Raw genomic sequence first — 19,482 nt, forward strand, 5'->3', positions numbered from 1 at the left:
GGTTTTTATGTCTGTGTTTGGCACTGGTGCAACCCCTGCTGGAATATTGTGTCCAGTTCTGTTGTCAACAATTGAAGAAGGACGTTGCTAAATTGGAGAGAGTTCAGAGAAGAGCCAAGAGAATGATTTAAAGGATTAGAAAATATGCCTCACAGATTGAGCTCCTGGAGCCTATCACTATTTATCTTAACAAGGAGAAGCTTAAAGGGTGATTTGATTACAGTCTCTAAATACCTCCATGGGAAACAAATCTTGGATAATGGGCTCTTCAGTCAGACACAGAAAGGTACAACACAATTCAATGGAACTTGAAGTGAGACGAAATTCAGAATGGAAAGAAGGCATACATTTATCGAGGGTCGGGGTGGATTCTCCACCACTGACAATTTTTAAATCAAGGCTGGATGTCTATTTAAAAGATGTTTTCTAGGAATAATTTTGGGGAAGTTCTATGGGCTGTGTTGTGCAGGTCAGACTAGACAATCACAGTGGGTCCCTTCTGGCATTGGAATCTATTAATCTTGTAGAGGGAGGTTCTGGCTTGGCAGGAGTGGAGTATTCGGGTTAAGTGCTAATAAGGTGAGGCTGAGAGAGCCATGTGTGTTCATATTTATGCAAAAAACTGCAGTAGCTTTGCAGGGCTGCAACTGCCAAGAGAACCCTCCATAAATCACAGCCTGACGCACTGCCGCTCCTCAGCGGCTGGTATATGCTGTTATCCCCATGCTGACAAATCTAGAATGGCTTGTGTCAAAGCAGGAAGCTCGCACAACGTTCCCTGTAAGCCCAGGAAGGTTATCTTTTTTTTCCCATAGAGCCCCCCCCCCCTCTTGTTCTGAGTAATGGACAGCTCTCTGATGATCTCTCCCCAACCCAGACCAGCCTGAATTGTTCCCAGAGTGGAATTGCTCAAGGGTCTCTCCAGGTGCCATGCATGTAGAATGTTTTTGCCACCAGATCCTTGAGCCATTGAAGCCACGTTGCTGTCCCCATCAGCTGAACCATATTTTTCCCTGGTGGGACAATTCTGCCCCATTCTTCCTCCAGTGGAACTGTGAGCTGCCCTCCCCAAAGCCCCTTTCTCTGCCCTGTAGTCAAGCCTCTTAATGTCCCTCTCATAATCTGTCTTCACAGTTCTTCACTTGCCTGGTGATCCTGTTTGCTTGTGAAGTGGCTGCTGGAATCTGGGGGTTCGTCAATAAAGATCTGGTAAGAAAAATATCCCTGAAACTCTTGTTCCTCTGCAATCATGCGGTTGCGCAAGAGTCTGCTACGGTTCTGTCCCAGCCAGTGGAATGATGGTCTTGTGCTTGAGGCATAGACTGAGACTCCGGAGTTGTGGGTTCAGTTCCTGGTTCTACCACAGACTCACTATGTGATCTTGGGTAAGTCACTTAACCTTTCTGTGCCTCACTTCCCCATCCATAAAATGGGGATAATACTTCCTTTGTTTAGTGCAGTAAGCATTTTGTGGCAGACTCCTCCTTATATATATATTACATATATATATATATATACATACACACACACACACACACAGTATGTATGTACAGTGCCTAGAAGAATGGGGCCCTGATCTCAGCTTGGTTCTCTAGGTGCTATTGCAATACAAATAACACAAGTGGACCCTTGCATAGAGTCCTGGAGTGTAATGTGGGTGTGCATAGATATATGCTGGGGAAAAAAAATAGCGCAAACCTGGCTGCATAGCACAAAGGGAATCTCTGGACTCTCACAGCACCAAACCCCAGTGAGTATTCTGGCTCAGGGACCAGGTTACATTGTAAGAAGGGATCTCTTGGAAATTACTATTCCTCAAAAGTGCAGTATACATGCTGTGAATTTTCATCATGCAAGGAGCAGAGTGCTGCTGTCTTAGATTCCAGGCACGCACAAGATGCAGAGACCGTATACAGGCCAGGCACTGGGTCCTGATCGCTCACACATGAGATGGGAATGATGGACCTACTCCCTGGCAAGCCTATGTGGACTTTTCAGCCTGAAATCTCGGTATTAGATGTCTAACCCTTGGCGCCTCAGGATGAGTATATGTGTTCTGAGGAGCCAGAAATGAAGGACAGGACCTGAGTAAACTCCCTCCTTTTGCCTCCCCACAGAAGCACCACTTCCCTTTCTGCCCTCTTCCCCACCCCTCCATGAAGACACACACAGCAGCTGCCTTGTGCTGATACCCACCTCCTAGGCACCAATTCACTTCCCTACATAACGTCACCAGTGTCTCCATGTTGATTTCTCCCTGTCTTCTGGATTGAGAGATGCTGGAGGGAAGATGTCTCATCAGGGACCCAGAGTAGTGTTCCCTAAAGAGGGGTGGCAGGATAGGGCTGGCTCCACCTTTTGACTCAGTACCTGCCCTTACCTTTCTTCTGGCACAGCACTCCTCAGAAACTGGTGTAACGTGCACGCATGCTCTGTCCTCCAAGGATCTATGGTCTCTGCGTGAGAACTTTGGCAATCCCGCAGTGAGGCGGGAATTGGGCATTAATATTCTGGTCCCTTCACCATCGGGGGGCTCAAGAAGAGAAGGGGATTTACTGTGCTTGGAGAAACAGTTAGCATCGGGTGGGGTGGGGGTGAGAGTTGGAAAGTCAATTGCTTTATTAAGAAGTTTAATTAAACTACACAAGCAGGTGGTTGTCAGTTCCATTTGAGAGACCTCACTCACTCAGCTGTGGATGGAAACATTCAACCAATGATTCATAGGAGAAAAGAATTACTTCATTAGAAAAAGCTCTGTCGCTAAGGATAAGAACCCTTTCAGGATGGTTGTGGACTATGTAAAATGTTACTTTTGTCTGGGTATTGTTGGTGAGAGGCCAAGAGGTGACAGAATAAAATCCAGTTAAGAATTTGATTTTGATTTTTATGTGGAAGACACTCCGATACCAAGGGGATGGGCGGCAGTATAAAACCCTAAAAGAGGACAAGGATTTGCCAACCTGATGAGAGCAGCGGTGTCCGCAACTTGTGATTTAATTTAACATTTGAATATGAATGGGGGTAATTCAGGCTCTTGCTTGATCACACTTGTTGTGTCTGTTCTCCCTGCGCTCAGGGGTGCAGTGGCTGGGGATCGTGGCTAATAATGCTGACAGTCTGTTTCTACCCTCCTCCCCATCCACCCTGCTGATGCACCTCCTAACTAACATGGGAGGAGCTAGGGCTGATGGGGCCGTTCTGATCAAAGGAGAGGCTACTCTCTGTAAACGTCTCTGCTGAATGGCTCTGACTAAAGGTGACTTGCATTAATTGGTGCCAATGGCATTGGAGCACATTGGAGTGTATTTCCTAGGATTCAGAGTATTTGCATTTCCCTCACCCCTGAGTATTTCCTAGGAAATCCACTTTACGTATATCGTCCTAAAAAGTCCTTTGAAGTTCCTAATATCTCCTAGAGATTGCATTAATCCGGTCTTCCTGCTAGAAGTCATTCTTCCGCTCTACTCTGGGCTGATTAGGCCTCAGCTGGCGTATTGTGTCCAGTTGTGGGCACCACATTTCAGGAAGGATGTGGACAAATTGGAGACAGTCCAGAGAAGAGCGACAAAAATGATTAGAGGTCTAGAAAACATGACCTATGAGGGAAGATTGAAAAAAAAATTGGGTTTGTTTAGTCTGGAAAAGAGAAGACTGAGAGACGACATAACAGTTTTCAAGTACATAAAAGGTTGTTACAAGGAAGAGGGAGAGCAATTGTTCTTAACCTCTGAGGATAGGACAAGAGGCAATGGGCTTAAATTTCAGCAAGGGAGGTTGAGGTTGGACATTAGGAAAAACTTCCTAACCAGGGTGGTGAAGCACTGGAATAAATTGCCTAGGGAGGTTGTGGAATCTCCATCATTGGAGCTGTTTAAGAGCAGGTTAGACAAACACCTGTCAGGGATGGTCTAGATAATATGTAGTCCTTCCATGGGTGCAGGGGACTGAACTGGATGACCTCTTGAGGTCCTTTCCAGTCCTATGATTCTAAAGAAGTTACGTACGATCCCCCACATTTTTAATATAATGAACGCCAAGCGTATTTGAATTAAGTTCAAGTTAGGTCAGGAAGGTTTATCCAGGATATTGCCATAATTGTCACAAATACAGCCCTGCTCTTCTTGCTCATCTGGGAATGACAGTGACGGGGACTAGCTGGGCTGCCTGGCATCTGTGCCACTTTGTCGCTGCCTTGCAAAGCAGTTGGAAGGATCTGTTTAGGTTTATCTTCTGTGGCTGTAAGAGGGATTTTCTTGTTCTCCCTCTGCAGGTTGCCAAAGACGTGAAGCAATTCTACGATCAAGCATTGCAACAAGCGTTGCAACAAGACCTGTCGGATTCTGACGCAACTAATGCGAAAACTGTGGTGAAGACCTTCCATGAAACGGTAAGGTGCCTGGGATAGCTATGTGGGGGCTCTCCACAGGGCATAAAAATAATCTACCCAGTCGCAGCACTACCTGCAAATGAAAGGTCCCCAGCTATCCACAGGGGATATGCACCTCGGAGTAATTTGACCGACCCATGTGTGATGAGCCCTCCTTCAGTTTGTGGGACTTTACAGAAGTGGTCAGGAATAAGCATCGTTGTGCATAAACTGCTCCTCCTGTGAAGGAAGAGGCAGTGAGGTTGAACAGCTGGTGCCTTGGACTTAGTGTAGCGAAGGCATTAGCAGGATCAGGAGCTGGTATCAAGGCTTTCTCAGCACAGGGTCTTTGCTGTGAAGATCTGAGTTAGCTCAACCCTAGCTATGGTCAGAGCTTGGTGCAAAAAACATCTCTTTTTTTCAGAAGTCTTGTCAAATAACAGGTAATGAGGAGCTGAAGGAATGGTGACAGGGAGATGCCAGGTCTGAGTATTTGAACCAAGGGATGGCAAGAGCAGGGCCCACTGGAGACTAAATTACATCCAGATCTTAATATTTTGCCCTGGATGCTTAGGCATGTTGTATAGCTACCTGAGATAGGTAGGATGACGGAGGTGCCCACATAGTATTCTGTCTAACATGGAGCCCATTAAGTCATGTCCGAGTTTAAATAAAAGCCCTTTTGTTTATCCTGAAACTATCTCATACCTCCATTAAATAGAATCCAATGGAAGAGGAGCTCAGCTCCAATTAATTTGTCCAACATTTCCTCTGGCTCTAGCTAGATCTTCTGGAATCTCCAGGGGCCAGGAGTACACATCTCGTAGGATTATCCTATCCAGCCACTGCACTACATAGAAATCAGAACTTGAATTTGGAGGTTTGCTACTCTCCATACGAGCCAGGCTGGTACCTGTGACCTGGAAATGCAGACTGCTAACCCTGTTTTCTCTCCACATATAGCTGGATTGCTGCGGTGCAAATACCATAATGACCACAGGCACCTTGCTCATCCGTAATGATCTCTGTCCAAAGCAACAAAACTTGATGGAAACTGCCCAGGTAGGGATGGCTGTTGTTTCTACCATACAGTGTTGGGTGAGGGAGCAAGTCCATGGAGCCCTACTACAATCTTGACACACCCAGGAAACTTGCCCTTGCCCTGGCATGGTAACAGGGGTTGCTCAGTCCCAATTCTTGAATTGGAGTTGACTTCCCCATCACTCTCCCATCAAGAAGGGGAAGAAAGCAATGCATCAGAATTAAACAATCCATCTTCTGTCTTAATTTCCCCTCAGGAGCCAGCCCTCTCTGCTTGCTGGCAAAGGTGTGGGGCTGAGGGGAATAAGTGGGGATAGTAAAGGAATAAGGATAAGAAACTCATCTCCTCAGCATTGACAGCCCCACTGGAAATAGATTGGCTATTCAGCACCAAGCAAATCCTCCACAGGAAGTCAGTCCAGGGCATGGTGCTACTCTTGCATGCTATGGTTAGGGGATAGGGGTGGCTCCAGCTTGGCTGTTCTTCAAAAATGTAGGAAATAAGGTGCTGGAAGCTACCAAAGGGGTGAAATTTTCATTCCTGCTGAAATCAATTGGACTTTTGATTTCACTGGGCCCAGGAAATTATGCCATGAAGTTGCATTGGAAGGGGGAGGGATAGTAGAAACATTGAACTCCACTTCTTCCTGTACAAATGTGCCTTGGTGTACAGCTAGAGAGAGAGAGACCAAGCTGTCTGACATGCGTTCTCCTCTGCTTAGGGTCGCCTACCCCAGGATTGTCATAAGAAGATTGATGAGCTGTTCTCAGAGAAGTTGTACCTGATCGGTGTTGCAGCCATTGTGGTGGCTGTGATCATGGTAAGTGTGAATATTGGTGCAGCACATGAGGGGGTATGGTTTAAACTCTGACTTTCATCTGGATTTTTAAAGTGAAACCATAAATCTAGTGCTTGTGAAAGCACGTGGCTACCACTGACTCACTAACACGGCATGGGCTGTGTTACTCCATGTAGCTCTACCGTTAATACTGATCTGAAACACCTACTGGCGTCCCCCACAAAACTGACCTCTCCTGCTTTGTTTGCCAAGAAAGCTCTTCCCCAGCCTCTCCAGCTGTCCCAGTGCACCTCAATCCTGACAGATCCCAACTGTGCCAAGTTGAGTGTTGGCTCCATGACACAGACGGAGACTCACTAGAGAGTAGGGTCGGAGACATCAGACTTGGAGTATTGTAACCAGAGTCATATTTAGAGGCAAGTCTCTGGAGTGTAAAGGCAAAATGACTTCATCTGTTGCCCCACCTCATCTCCCTTGAAAATCATTTTCATTCCAGCCTGCCTATCAAGGTTTCGTGCTGGAAGGAATTTGTTTTCCTTCCCATGATGCACTCGCTTCCCACCTCAGTGTAGATAGACTAGAGAGCTAGCCAGGAGCACAGTGCCCTTTCCTTGTCCATTCCAATTCTCATTCCCATCAGTGCTCTGTCTTCTGTTGCCCCCTGTCCTGCAACCCAGACACTGAATTCCACAGGAACAGTCTCCAGGCTGGCTGCTCTGCTCTGATTTCTAACTCGTGAGGTCCACAGCAGAACGAGCGGTGGTTATGAATTTTGCCAGGTGCCCCTTTTAGAAACTATGGCAATGTTTTTACTCAAAATACAACTAACCTGTAGTGCTCTCTGCTGCAGGGTATTACTGAGGTATGTCATTTTAAATTTCACAAGGGGATTAGACACTTACGAATTTTTAAAAACCATGAAGATGAAGTTACAAGAGTGCTCTGTCCTGTTCTTCAGGGTGCAAGTGGGTCTCCCAGCTGGAGGAAGCAAGCAATTTTATTTCCCCCCTACATTTCAGAACTTCTTCAGTTAGTCCATATGAGATTTCTTCTTCCTCCAAAGCATCCATTGGCTACTTTCAGAGGCAATATACCAGGACTAGATGGGCCATTGTCCTGTTCTTGCATTGTAAATTATGAGCTGAATTCTCAACAATATCCAGGCTCTGCTCTGACACAGTGGAGGTAGAGTGACCTCAGGAAACGCCAGTTGCAGTGCCCCGATCCTGTTGTACCCAACACCAGATGAAGTCAGAGCAGCTGAGAGCCTAACTGGCTTACAGTCAGTGGAGGATAGGTATAGCATGGCTCTGCCCATGACATGACCCCCACTTCCTCTTGTGCCAGAAGTGGGGGAAGGATGATGGGGTCCTGGATTGGCACAGCAGACCAGGGAATCAAACTCTCTGTGTCCTTGAGCTCTGCTCAGGAGAAGATAATGGATGGGGCTGTCTTAGGTCATTGGGGCTTACAAATGAGAATTTCACTGGTAGCTTTGTCTCCTTACAGATCTTCGAAATGATCCTGAGCATGATACTGTGCTGTGGCATAAGGAATAGCACCGTGTATTGAGAAGTGGAGAGCTGGGGGGGGGGGGGGAAGGTTGGAGATGACCGTGCAAAAGGGACCCCAAGTGCCACCAAGTGACAAGGAGACATTTCAACAAAAGACAAAGAAAACTATGTATATAAATACTTCCAATATTACCATGCAGTACTTATCATTTTTACTTTAAACTACTTTTTTTTTTTTTTTTTAAACAAGTAAAACTTTCCCATGATCTTGTGGCTGAGTTAGTTACACATCAGTTTTGTGTGGTAGGGAAAGCTACTGTACCAGCGATTCTGACCCCACCCCCACCCCCTTTTTTTTTTTTTGGTCCTCCCCATTATTTCAGTGATGATGTTTATGGTGCAGAAACACAGAGGTACAGAGCAGCGGGCTATACCCTCTTGTGAGGACAATGAACACCTTTGCCTTGGTTTTTTTTTTTTTTTTTTTTTTTTGTTTTAAGTTTATAACTGGAAACTGAAGCAGGGTTTTTTGTTTTCCTCTCTTTTCCCCATGGCCCTGACTCCATGGCATTCCCTAGCTGCTTATAGGAAAGTTTGACTTGGTGTGCAAAGCCTGCTAGAAATGAGAGGCCGGGGACACAGTCCTTCAAGTGGAGATGCAGCCCAGGGGGATCTGGAGGAGATAGCCTGTTCCAATCAGACCCCTTTATGTTGTTAAATAAACATGAGAGTTGAATAGTGACAATTTTAAATTCTAACTTTTGATTTTTTTTTCCATGGAGTTTGTAACTCATTTAAAAACAAAAAAACCAAATTGACCCATTCATTTAGAGCTGAAGCTGTCTCACGGGTTCATAGCCAAGGAGTGAATTCTTACCCTGATTTTTCCACCCCAAATTCTACAAATGACTGAAAAATAAATCTGCTTTATGTTCCTGGGGGCTTACTGTCTAGTCTGGTTTTGTTAGTTTCTAATTTGAACTAATACTTCCGTATAAATGATATCTTAAAAAGGGGAGGGTAGGTAAGCGCTGAGATCTGGAACACTCAGAATCCTCCACAAAACAAATGCAGGATGACTTTTGGGTGTATTCTCATGTTATTTCAAACTAATGTTGTCTTTGCATCATAGTTCTCTTTGATACAGTTTTGCTTGCTCATCGCATATTGTCATATATGCTGTAATTATGGCAAAAATTCCATAACCTATTAAAGAAACATTGTTTTTTAAAAGCCCTTAATTTAAAACCTACATTAAGAGTTGGAAACCAACTCGCTCAAGCTGGGAAATTCAGGATTTAAGAAGGCACCAGTTTGAACATACTTTTTTGTGGGGGTTAAAATCCAAGCTAGATGTTACCAACTAAATGTGTGTGGCTTTAACTGTATGCCACTCCATTGGACTAATAGAATTGCTATTGCCCTGTAGATAGAGGATACTGTGTGCCTCAAATCCTATGTAATAAACCGTCTGTCTGTCTCTCTCAAAGATGTTCTATATGTATAGATAGATATATTTTAAACAAAACTATTTCACTTTTCCTACCCCTTATGGGCACTTGAGTTGGGGACTGCAGCATCTTGCAGCTGTTGGCTGAGCAGAAGCAGAGGATGTTTTTATTATCAGCCCAGTAAAGATTTGAGGTTCCTCTTGCATTCTCTCTCTTCCCCCTGTCCACCCTTCTAAGGGATGTTTCTGTTTCCCTGAAGTGTTTCTTTTGTAACTTTCAAAAGGAAGAGTGTTCCAAATCAGGTTTGGGATGAGGGGGATCCTGTGTTCTTTCTAGGCCACACACGTCCCTTCACCACTGTGCGTTGGATACCACAGCCATTGCTACACGCTGAATGAGGGATTCCCACAAGTGGGCAAATTGATCAATCCAGAGGCTTATTTTTTCTCCTTGTTTCCCTTTCTTGCCTCTTTAAGCACATAAGGGCTTTAAAAAAAAAAAAAGTAACCTAAGGAAGAGATGTATCAACACAGCCTAGATTGATTGGGGGTTGGGCGGGAAGTAATTTAACCAGAGAAGCAGCCTTAAAGTAACATTGCCCTGAATGTCCATTTTGCATGCATTGGAAACAAGAACAGATTGTGCACCAGGTGCCTCCTCCACTGTACATTTTTTAGGGTCACCTCCTCTGATATGTGGCTAAATGTAAAATGTGATGCATCCGCTGAGCATGTGTGTTTACATATATGTGCATCAGGGTTGTTAGAATACAGAATGGATGTGTAACTCACCACCTCTTTGTTGACTGTTGATAAATATGTATAAATATGCCATTAAGCATTTCAGTTTTGTTTTTTCCTATACCGTATATTTGATATTGTTCAGTATTCAGTTGATATTGTGTCAGTAGCCGGAGCTCTGTTTGAAGATTTGCTGGGTCTCCAAATAAGCAAGTGCAGGTCAGGCACGTTCTTAGATGTAGCTTTAAGGTACTAGACTTGCCCTTTGCAGTAGCAAGTGGGAAGAAGTGACTATTGAGAAGCATGCTGGGCTGAAGCCTGATAAGTGTGGGAGGAAAACACAAAAGCAAAGTGTTTGGTCAAAAAGTGCTCTGGGATTGCTGGAATTTGCCATCCGCCCCCGAACTACATAACAGAAAGTAACTAGTCACTTTGAACTCTAGTGGTGCCCTTGTAGTTGTCAGCTACCTATGCAGCCTCCCGCCCTGGAGAAGACTCCTGCATGGAAGAGATGCTGATGGAACTCAGAGCTCTAAAGGCTGGGGAAATGGCTTTTGAATGTGGTGGCGGCAGTGATTTGGGACTAGGTTAGAGGGAATAGAGTCCTGAGGACACAGAGTGGTACTGGAGGTCACTGAAGGAAGCTGAAAGATGGGTTTCACTAGGTGGCATTAATGCCCTGTCCATTTCTCTTCAGGGTTATTACAGGAGTGTTCCCATGTCCCATTGCTTGTTTGTCAGCCCGCCAGGCCAGGGGAGGGAGAGAAGGAGAGCTGCCATGCTTAAGAATGGACTGAGGAGTTGAGGAACAGCTGAGGAAAAACAACCCCCTTTGGTCTTCTCTGTCCTAAACTCCTGAGAAGGGGAGGCCTAAGCAGAATGGAGGCAGGAGTATGTGAAAATTTGAGAGTAGACTCCCCCCAAGTTATCCCTGAGAACTGCTCAGTATCCAAAGGGACATTGCCCTGTATCTGAATAACCAGTCCTAAAGCTAGATGAGGAGGAAGAGAAGCAGAACACAGGCCTCATGTTCCTGCCAAGTGACTATCCTGCCTATGTATGTGTACACACATGCAAGCATACAGACCCAGGGCCTGATCCTGGAGACCCCTTACAGACAGGATTGGTGTCCACTGCATAGGGCTTTGCAGGATCAGGGCTGTGGGCTATAAATACGCACAAACACTGCCTCTGAACAGAAACCAGAGGAAACGACCAGTCATTGAGAAAACCGTCATAAGGCAAAGGAAGAAGAGGAGAGCCCCATCTCACTGCGGGAGGCCAGGAGCAGGGAACTAACCAGGGCTGGGTTTGAAGACCCATGCCAGAAAGTCAAACAGAGCTGCTGCCAGCTGAACTGAATGCTTGGGATTCTTTTATATTGTGGAGCATGCCACAAAGCTGTGTGTTTAACTTCTTCCTCCAGATGCCTTGTTTTTTTGTTTTGTTTGTTTTTAAGAAAAAAAAATCTAATGTTAATCATAGTATGTATAGTGTGACCATGCTCTCCAATTTACAACCAGTTCACCTTAACACCAGGATGCTTCATGAGCCAGGCTGTGGCAGCATGGGCAGAGCCAGGCCTCTGGAATGATGGAGGAGGAGGAGAAATGGGCAGGCTGGAGAGGGACATCCAGAATCAAGCTAAGTAAAGGCAAATGGCTCTTGCCAACAGCAGTTGCTGCCGCAGGTGCCCTCCTTTGGGAGGGGCAGCAGTGGGGGAGCTAGTATGTATTCCAAAATGACGAGAGGGTTAAAATTCAAAAAGGCCTGTGGTGGCTAAAAAGCAACTGAGAATATCCCAAAGAGCTCATTGTTCCCTGACCTAACGGAATGGCTTTCTGATGTGTCAGATGGTCCAGCCATGGGATAACTGACTGCTGCCATCTGCCCCATCAGACGAAGCTCCTGCAGTGAGCGAGAGGGGCAAGTACAGTGCTGTGATCCCACAACTGCCCTTCCCTACCCATCCCCTGTACCTTTCATGACCGGCAGTACAGGCATCCCAGGTTGGCTCCAGGCTCCCACCATTGCTTCTGCTGAAACAGGAATGGGAGGGAGAGGTGTCCTGTGTGACTGTCCCCAAAACACAAGCAGCCTCCATTCCCTGCTCCCTTTGGCTGTGCCTGTGCTAAGACATCATGCCCATCCATTGTCTTTTCACGTGTTTACCTGAATGTTAATGGAGTCCAACAATTACTTTACTTTACAAAATGGATATTTAAAAACAATAAACTTACCAAAAAAAGTGTTGTCAGCTTTTATCTCTTTCCAAGGATGAAATCCCAGCCGCCTCTTCAAAGAGAAACAGGGGGCTCTGAATTCAAGCTTGGGTGAACCCTGTCTCCTTAACTTCCCTGAGTATTAATAAGTCTATATTTTGAATCCTGTTTTTGACAAGTTTCCCCTCCCACTTCCACACCTTCCAGGGCCCCTACCTATCCTTTTAGACATGTGCATGTTGATGTCGTTGGCCACTTTTTGGGGGGGTAGGGTTGTTTTTTTTTTTTTTAAATCCTTATTGGAAGCATTACAAATAAATGAATACATATCAGTGCCATGCCTTTTCCCTGGGTTAATCAGAAGCACTGCAGTACATATCCCAGTGTGGTGATATTTAAAACACTCCAGGTACAAATTCACACAGATTTCTTTGGTTTTTTTCCCAGTTCAGTTCACACAGATATGGCTCCTCTGGTGTAGATAATCTGTGACACAACTTTAAGAGTCCCCATCAGCTTCTGGCTCAGATGGTGCTTAATAATTCCTTGCATGGCAGATCACTCAATCATGCACATAATTGTTTTATGTCAGTCCACAATTGGACTGGAATGGGCTCAGTACTAAATTCTGTCCTCCAAAGTTAGATAGTAAATGTCTATAGAATTAGCACCTCTCTCTCTCTCTGTGCATCGTTGAGCATCTGGTTTCAGATCTGGGCAAAAGCAGCCTGGGCCAAATGCATTTGTTCCTTCAGGGCTATTGGTGTCCAGATTCTCCAAAGCCTCTGAAGAAACATCACTCAGCTGCTGAGAAATGTAAAATAGGAAGTATGCATAAGGCATACCTTAATAGCTTTATTTTGTGCATCAAGAGGCACCTTCAGCTCATTGCACTGAAAGGAAAAAGGTTGCCTTGGGATGGTGTCAATTCATTGACCTTAAACACACATGCCAGCTGAGCTACCATGGCTAGTTCTTAGTACCATTCCCCTCCACCAGTTCTACTCCAGCCTCTTAAACAGTTAGCCGCACAACTTATCTCTGTCCTCCTTCTCTCCACACATCTCCCCCCCCCCCCCCGGGGTGTTTTGAATCATTTGAAGTGTCCTGTTAGGGTTCTAGAGTCTCAAACAAAAGTTGGGTGAGTGGTCTGGCCTCATGCTCCTCTTTTGCACTTTGGTTCTGATCACATTCATCAGTAGCTATTCCCATTGTCCTGCGCTCTCCTGCCATGGTTCTGGTGTTGTGCCAATGGCATGTTTGTTTCTTCGATTCCTATGGCTTTGTATAATGTCTCTTCATGAGCCACTTGATTATAGGGGGTGGCGGCGAGGCCTGATTCAAGGAACTTTGAGGCGCTTCCATCGTTAATCAACAGGCCTTTTTGAATGTCATATTCTCCTTTATACAACGGTTGTGCAACACTTTCTTCGCCAACTATTCAGGGGCAATGCTGCAAAAGCTCATTTTTCTCTCTCCCAAGCTAAGAAGGACCTTCTGGTTTGGGTCGCAGCTGGATAGAAGCAGATTTTGAAAGGGAAGGAGGTAGGGTGAAGACATTTGAGCACATTTTTATATTTATACATGTAACTAGGTTTAGCAAAAACAAAGGTATATGGCCTGTTTGTGTGTGGTGGTTATATGGATGATGGGGCGTCTACACCAGCACCAAGTACCTCGGAGTTACACAGCTCTCCTCTTAAATCAGACCCTTGTCCACTCAACTGTGCCTTTTAAATTTCCCTTCTGCATTAGGCCTTCAGTCACCATAACATCTGTTTTCAATAATTTCTCACTATCATCTTGTTTTATTTAGGGTTGTAAAGGATCTAGGGTTACAGCTGCTGTAGGTGTAAAATGCAAAGTCTTATATATGAACAGGAAAAATCATTTTTTAGGGCCTCTTCATTGTGCTGGCACAGGTTGCATGGCCCTTTTTAAAAGGGAATGCGCCCAGTTCACCTGTGATGAGTTAGTTACCTCCCAATGGGCCCTAATTGGGGGTGCCTGACCTCTATGGATATACCTAAACTGGATCTGGGAGCGTGCTTCCAGCCTGGTTAGCCAGGCTTGCTCTAGCAGGGTTCAAGATAGCGTGTTTAAAAATAGCTGTGTGGATGTTCTGGCTCAAGGAGAAGTTTAGGTTAAGTTTAGAAGTGAGGTCACACCCACCTGACCTCCTAGGCTTGCAAGCCCGAGCTCCAGCTGGAGCTGGAACATCCACATTGAGGGTGTTTTGTTTTTTTAAGCATACTAGCTTGAGCCCCACTAGCTCAAGTCGACCTGAGCTGGGAGACTCCCAATTGCGGTGTAGACCTATCCCACAAAGGCAGCAGTTGGAAAAAGGGGAGCAGGAGGAAGCTGGTGAGAATTGTCTGTAGACCGCTGTGTGACACCGAAGAGAGCAGTAGTTGAGAGCGGCTGGTGAAGAGGGAGAATTGGTGCACTGTTAGGTAACAGCTGTGGGTAGGAACTGTTGGAGAGAAATGGCCAGAGCTGGGGAACCCAGCGGAACAGAGGGCTGTGCAGAGGCCCCTAGGTAAGGGACAGAAGTAAATCAGCCAATGCCGGCTAAGCCTAGAAACAAGAGGGTGGATTCTGGAGGGACGCTCCCATGAACGGGTAGGCTGTGCAGCCAAAGGTGCCTGGGGCATGGAAAGCTGCAGGGACCCTCTCACAGGAGGCCTGAGTCAAGGGCAGCAAGAAGAGAGATGTAGACATCATGAAGTATTGCCAGAGGTGGAGGCCCTGGAATAGGAGCAGAGGAACTGAGAACAGAGCGGTGGTTGACTCTTGGAACTATTGTGGCCTGGGGAATGTCCGTGGAGCTGGAGGACATCTGCATTTTAATCTGTTGTACTTGGGGGGGGGCGGGGGTTGAGCTCTCTGAGTCTGAGGGATTTCCTGAAGGTTGAAATTATATTAATAAAGTATGCCCAGGCAGCAGGGCTTGATTTGAACTCAGAGGAACAACCTTCCTTGCCCAGGCAAATGAGATGGCTGTTCATGTGATCTGTGGTGGAGAAGAAAGGTTAACACAATCCTTCCTGAGCAGATGAAGGGGAAACTGTGGCAGACTTGCTATGGTTGGCTATAGCAGGGTGCCTGGCAGGGACAAGCTCTGTTTAGAGCTGATAAGTGAAACAAACAACCAGAATCCTGTAATTGTTGCTTTGCAGGTACTGCAAGTAACTATCACTAACTACATACCCCTTCCAGTGCTTTTGTTAATGTTACTTACTATTTCTGATGCACCTTGAAAAAATTATTTGAAAGCTTGCCAAGACAATGGGAGGAAATCGTGCCTGACGACATTGGGGAGAGCGACTATGGGACAAGCGCTTACTAATGCTAAAGTATGACTCATCAAGGAATGGATACAAAACTGTTTTACTAAAAGTCATTCACATTTAGAGAAGTTTTTGGGGTTTGCATGCGGGGCAAGTCATTTAGGCACAACTTTAAAAACAAGCCTTTTCTTTCTGTGGCTTTTTAAAGGTTCTTTCTTCGACCATCCCAACCTTTAAAAAACCCAATCTTTAAAGCCTTGTTGTCATTTTTATTTTGCTAGAGTCTGGTACTCACATGAAGGAGCTTTTCCATGCTGCCCAGGAATGGACCAACCTCATTGTTGGACCTGCAGTCCCCTGGGGGACCTGCAGTAGTTCACTAGCACCCTACTGTTGAGGCTCCTGTGGCTGTCATTTCTGGGAGGAGCAGGACAAGGATCCTTCAGCAGCTATAGACCAAATAGGAGCCTACCTGTGAACAGCCTCAGCTGAGGGGAGGAAAGAACCAGTGGCTGATTTATTTCAGCTGGGCTTCCTGTGCGTGGGGAGCATGAGAGGGTGTATGTGTGAAAGAGAGAGGTTATTGTGGGCTCCAGTATGTGCAGGGTAGGGCTGAGAACCGGCGTGCACATGCCCTTCCTTTGCAGCTGTGTAAGTCTCTCTCTCTCTCTCTCCAGAGTCCCCCAGGCTGTGATATAACAACACTGCCTTCTTGGTTTGATGGTTTCCTGCATGGCTGCCTAGCTCTGTGTTTCCCCCCAGCCGTCTCAGCCTGAATTGGCTGGAGGAAACTGCTTTACCAACTGTTCATGCTTGGGTCATGCTTTTCTATTTTTATTTGTGTCGCCAAGCAATAAATAGAGTTCCAACACCCCGATGCAGCAGCCGGTACAAACTGGTCCACCATCAGTGATTTGGAAAGCATGCCCAGCCCTAGTTCTCCACAGCATGTGGACTAAAGTATCTGCAAAGAGGGAGGAAGAGGAACGGGGACAGTGACCTCAGCCCTCAGACAGGTGTGAAACAGGCTGCAAAAGAGGGAACTATAGCAGCACATGCAATAGGCAAGAAGCCCTCTGTCAGCAGTGCTTGATTTAGAAAGCATGCGGGGCCAGAGGTAGAGGTGGACGAGCCCTTCCTGTCATGCTGGCAACCAAAACCAGCAATAGTCTCATCAAAAAAAAGCATTGCTCAGTCCTTTTCCACTGAACCTCCACATCCACCCAGTTGTGCCCAATAGGGCGACCAGGTGTCCAGTTTTTGACTGGAAAGTAGGGAGATTTTTGTCTACCTCACATTTGCCCCTATATGCCATCTTGGATTCAACAACAACCTGGAATCCATGTTGGGTACCCTTCTTCCCCACCACTTTTGGTTTTGGCGCCTTTCACCATCCAAAGGCGGGAAACTGGCAGTTCACCTGACAGAGTCTGCCCAGCAACTGGGACAGTATATAAGATCAGTTCACCAGTCAGGTGGGGCTTCCCATCCTGGAGGCAGAGTGTGCTGCTGTTCTAGGGAATAGTTAGTGCTGCTGTCTGCAGGATAGGTAGGCCTAGTACCACACTAGGGATGTAAGGAGGGCAACTCACCTTGCGTGCGAGGATAGATGTCATCCACTGTCCTGATTCTTCAACTCCCATCCACCCACGACGGTGCCAGGAGGAAGATCGGTAAAAGAAGGAGACAGAGTGATTATCTCCCCGTCGGAGGTCCTGCTTCCCTTACCTACCAGTGTCATCTGGATCCGGAGTCTAGTCAGTTGTGATAGCGCGAGCTGCTTCTCAAGCTGCAAGAGATGGCAAAGAAGCAACATCTTGTTCTTTACTAGGATTGATCTGGGTTTATCCTTGGGTCAGACCTTCAAGCCCTCTACCTTCTTAAGGCCAAAGCCTGTCATATTCTGGTCCCCTTTTCTGTTACAATTGGGAGTCTCTTAGTGTTTACATAGCTGTAATTACCTGTGTTACTTACCTTGTCTTACCTACTTGTTTAACTTTTCCCTGTTAATAAAACTGTTCCTTTTGCACCTTATCCCTTTGTCAGCTTTCCTTGGGGTAAAACAAACCCGTTGATAGACACAGGGCAGGGAGACGAACCTCAGACTGGTTCCCCTGGCCAAAGTATACAATCCAGTCAACAGTTTGGTGACCACGGCAGGACTCCCTTTTGTTTTTGTTTGCCCTGTTTATTATCTGGCTTGGCTGTAACATAAAAGGTATAAAATCCAGTCAACAGGAACACCTGGTCAAAAAGGGATCCTGGCTGCTCTGCTCAAAGCACCGCTGACCGAGCCATTGACTGTCCAGTCGGTTGCATTGCGCAGCGGCGCTGACAAGCTCCCTGCTAGCCTCCATGCCACACAGCTCCCAGGAAGCTGTGGGCATGTCCTCCTTTGGCTCCTATGCGTAGGGGCAGCCAGGGGGCTCCGCACTCTGCCCCCGCAGCAAGCACTGCCCCCGAAGCTCCCATTGACTGGGAACTGTGGCCAATGGGAGCGGTGGGGGTGGCGCCTGCAGACGGGGCAGCATGCAGAGCCACCTGGCCACGCTTCTGCATAGGAGCCGGAGGTAGGACATGCCCGCTGCTTCCCGGGCAGTGCTTGAGGTAAGCGCTGCCCGAAGCCTGAACCCCTGCCCCCCCCCATGCACCCCAACCCCCTGCCCCAGCCCTGATCCCCCTCCCTCCCTCTGAACACCTTGCTCCCATCCCGGAGCATCCTCCTGCACCCCAAACCTCTCATCTCCAGCTCCTCCCCAGAGCCTGCACCCCCAGCCAGAGCCCTCACTCCCCATCACACCCTAACCTCCTGCCCCAGCCCTGATCCCCCTCCTGGCCTCCGAACCCCTCAGTCCCAGCCCAGAGCATCCTTCTGCATGCCAAACCTCTCATCCCTGGCCCCACCCCAGAGCTCACACCCCCAGCTGGAGCCCTCACCCCCTCCCACACCCCAGCCCCCTGAGCCAACCCGGTGAAAATGAGCGAGTGGGGAGAGCGAGCGATAGAGGGAGGGGGGGATGGAGTGAGCAGGGGCAGGGCCTCGGAAAAGGGTTGAGGAAGGGGTGGGGCAAGAGTGTTTGGTTTTGTGAGAGTAGAAAGTTTGCAACCCCCAGTGCCCATCCTTGCAAAATGGGATGAGCTGCTGCTTTCTCCCCATCTCTGCTGGGGTTTTTTTTTGCCATCTCCCACCCACTCTTTAGTATACCACCTGCTTTGCCCCCATTGTCATACCCCACCCACACATAACCTTTAGTGTAATATTATTCACCCTGTTCTGCTAGGTTGGTTTGTTCTTCTCTCTCCTTTCCAATGCCTCCTTTCCCCCACTCCCCCCTCCGTATTCAGCACCGCTAGCTTTGGCGCCCTCTAGGGGAGACTTCACACATAAGCCCACTGGCCAGGAAACGCTGACCTAGGCGTGTTTCCATGGGAATGTTATAAAGATCCCCGAACGGGAAAGCCTGTTGTGTTTTAAAACTCCAACCCAGTCCCAGCCAGATGAAAGACATTTTGTTCTAACCTTGCCTGTTATTGCTGCCAAATGTATTCCAAACACAGCTCCCTTGTCATAAATTACTGTTGTTAGCAACACTCCAGAAGGCAGAGATACATATTAAAAAACGGACAGTGCAAATGAAATAGCAGCCGTTCATATTACAGATGACTCACCGTGAGGCCCCTCTTAAAGGGATTCAGTGAAGTATTTTAGACCGCAAACATAACTGATCTTTAACACTGCACGTTCTCACAGGAGCTATAGCTGCCACAGCACTGGAGGCCCTGAAGAAAGACATCTCCAAGTGCCCAGAGTCAGAGGAACAAGGATTACAGCACAGTCCTTATTCCATTTGGCTACGACAGCAGGTGGTGCACATAGCCATTGAGACTATGATAGCGGCTTTGTTTATATATGGAACCTAGAATGTGCAATGTTTGTTTCTTAATTGTTCAGGATTGGGAGGATTGATTAAATAAATTCTTCTAAGGCTATGTCCACACTTTCAGTGGCATGTAGGGTATGCGTAGCTGCACACCACAGTGAAAAGCAGGCCACGTCC

General features: G+C 46.8%; 1 protein-coding gene across 1 annotated transcript in view; it reads left to right on the plus strand.

Annotated features, from left to right (window-relative positions):
* Positions 1 to 7,955, plus strand: part of CD81 (CD81 molecule) — a 77,493-nt gene extending 69,538 nt beyond the window's left edge. The window contains exons 4-8 of the mRNA XM_007062976.4: positions 1,135 to 1,209; positions 4,271 to 4,387; positions 5,330 to 5,428; positions 6,130 to 6,228; positions 7,717 to 7,955. Coding sequence (XP_007063038.2) covers positions 1,135 to 1,209; positions 4,271 to 4,387; positions 5,330 to 5,428; positions 6,130 to 6,228; positions 7,717 to 7,779 — 453 coding nt within the window. The 3' untranslated portion in view covers positions 7,780 to 7,955. The remainder of the gene's footprint in view (positions 1 to 1,134; positions 1,210 to 4,270; positions 4,388 to 5,329; positions 5,429 to 6,129; positions 6,229 to 7,716) is intronic.
* Positions 7,956 to 19,482: the final 11,527 nt, after the last annotated feature.

The sequence above is a fragment of the Chelonia mydas genome, chromosome 6, assembly GCF_015237465.2.
Source record: "Chelonia mydas isolate rCheMyd1 chromosome 6, rCheMyd1.pri.v2, whole genome shotgun sequence".
NCBI lineage: Eukaryota > Metazoa > Chordata > Testudines > Cheloniidae > Chelonia > Chelonia mydas.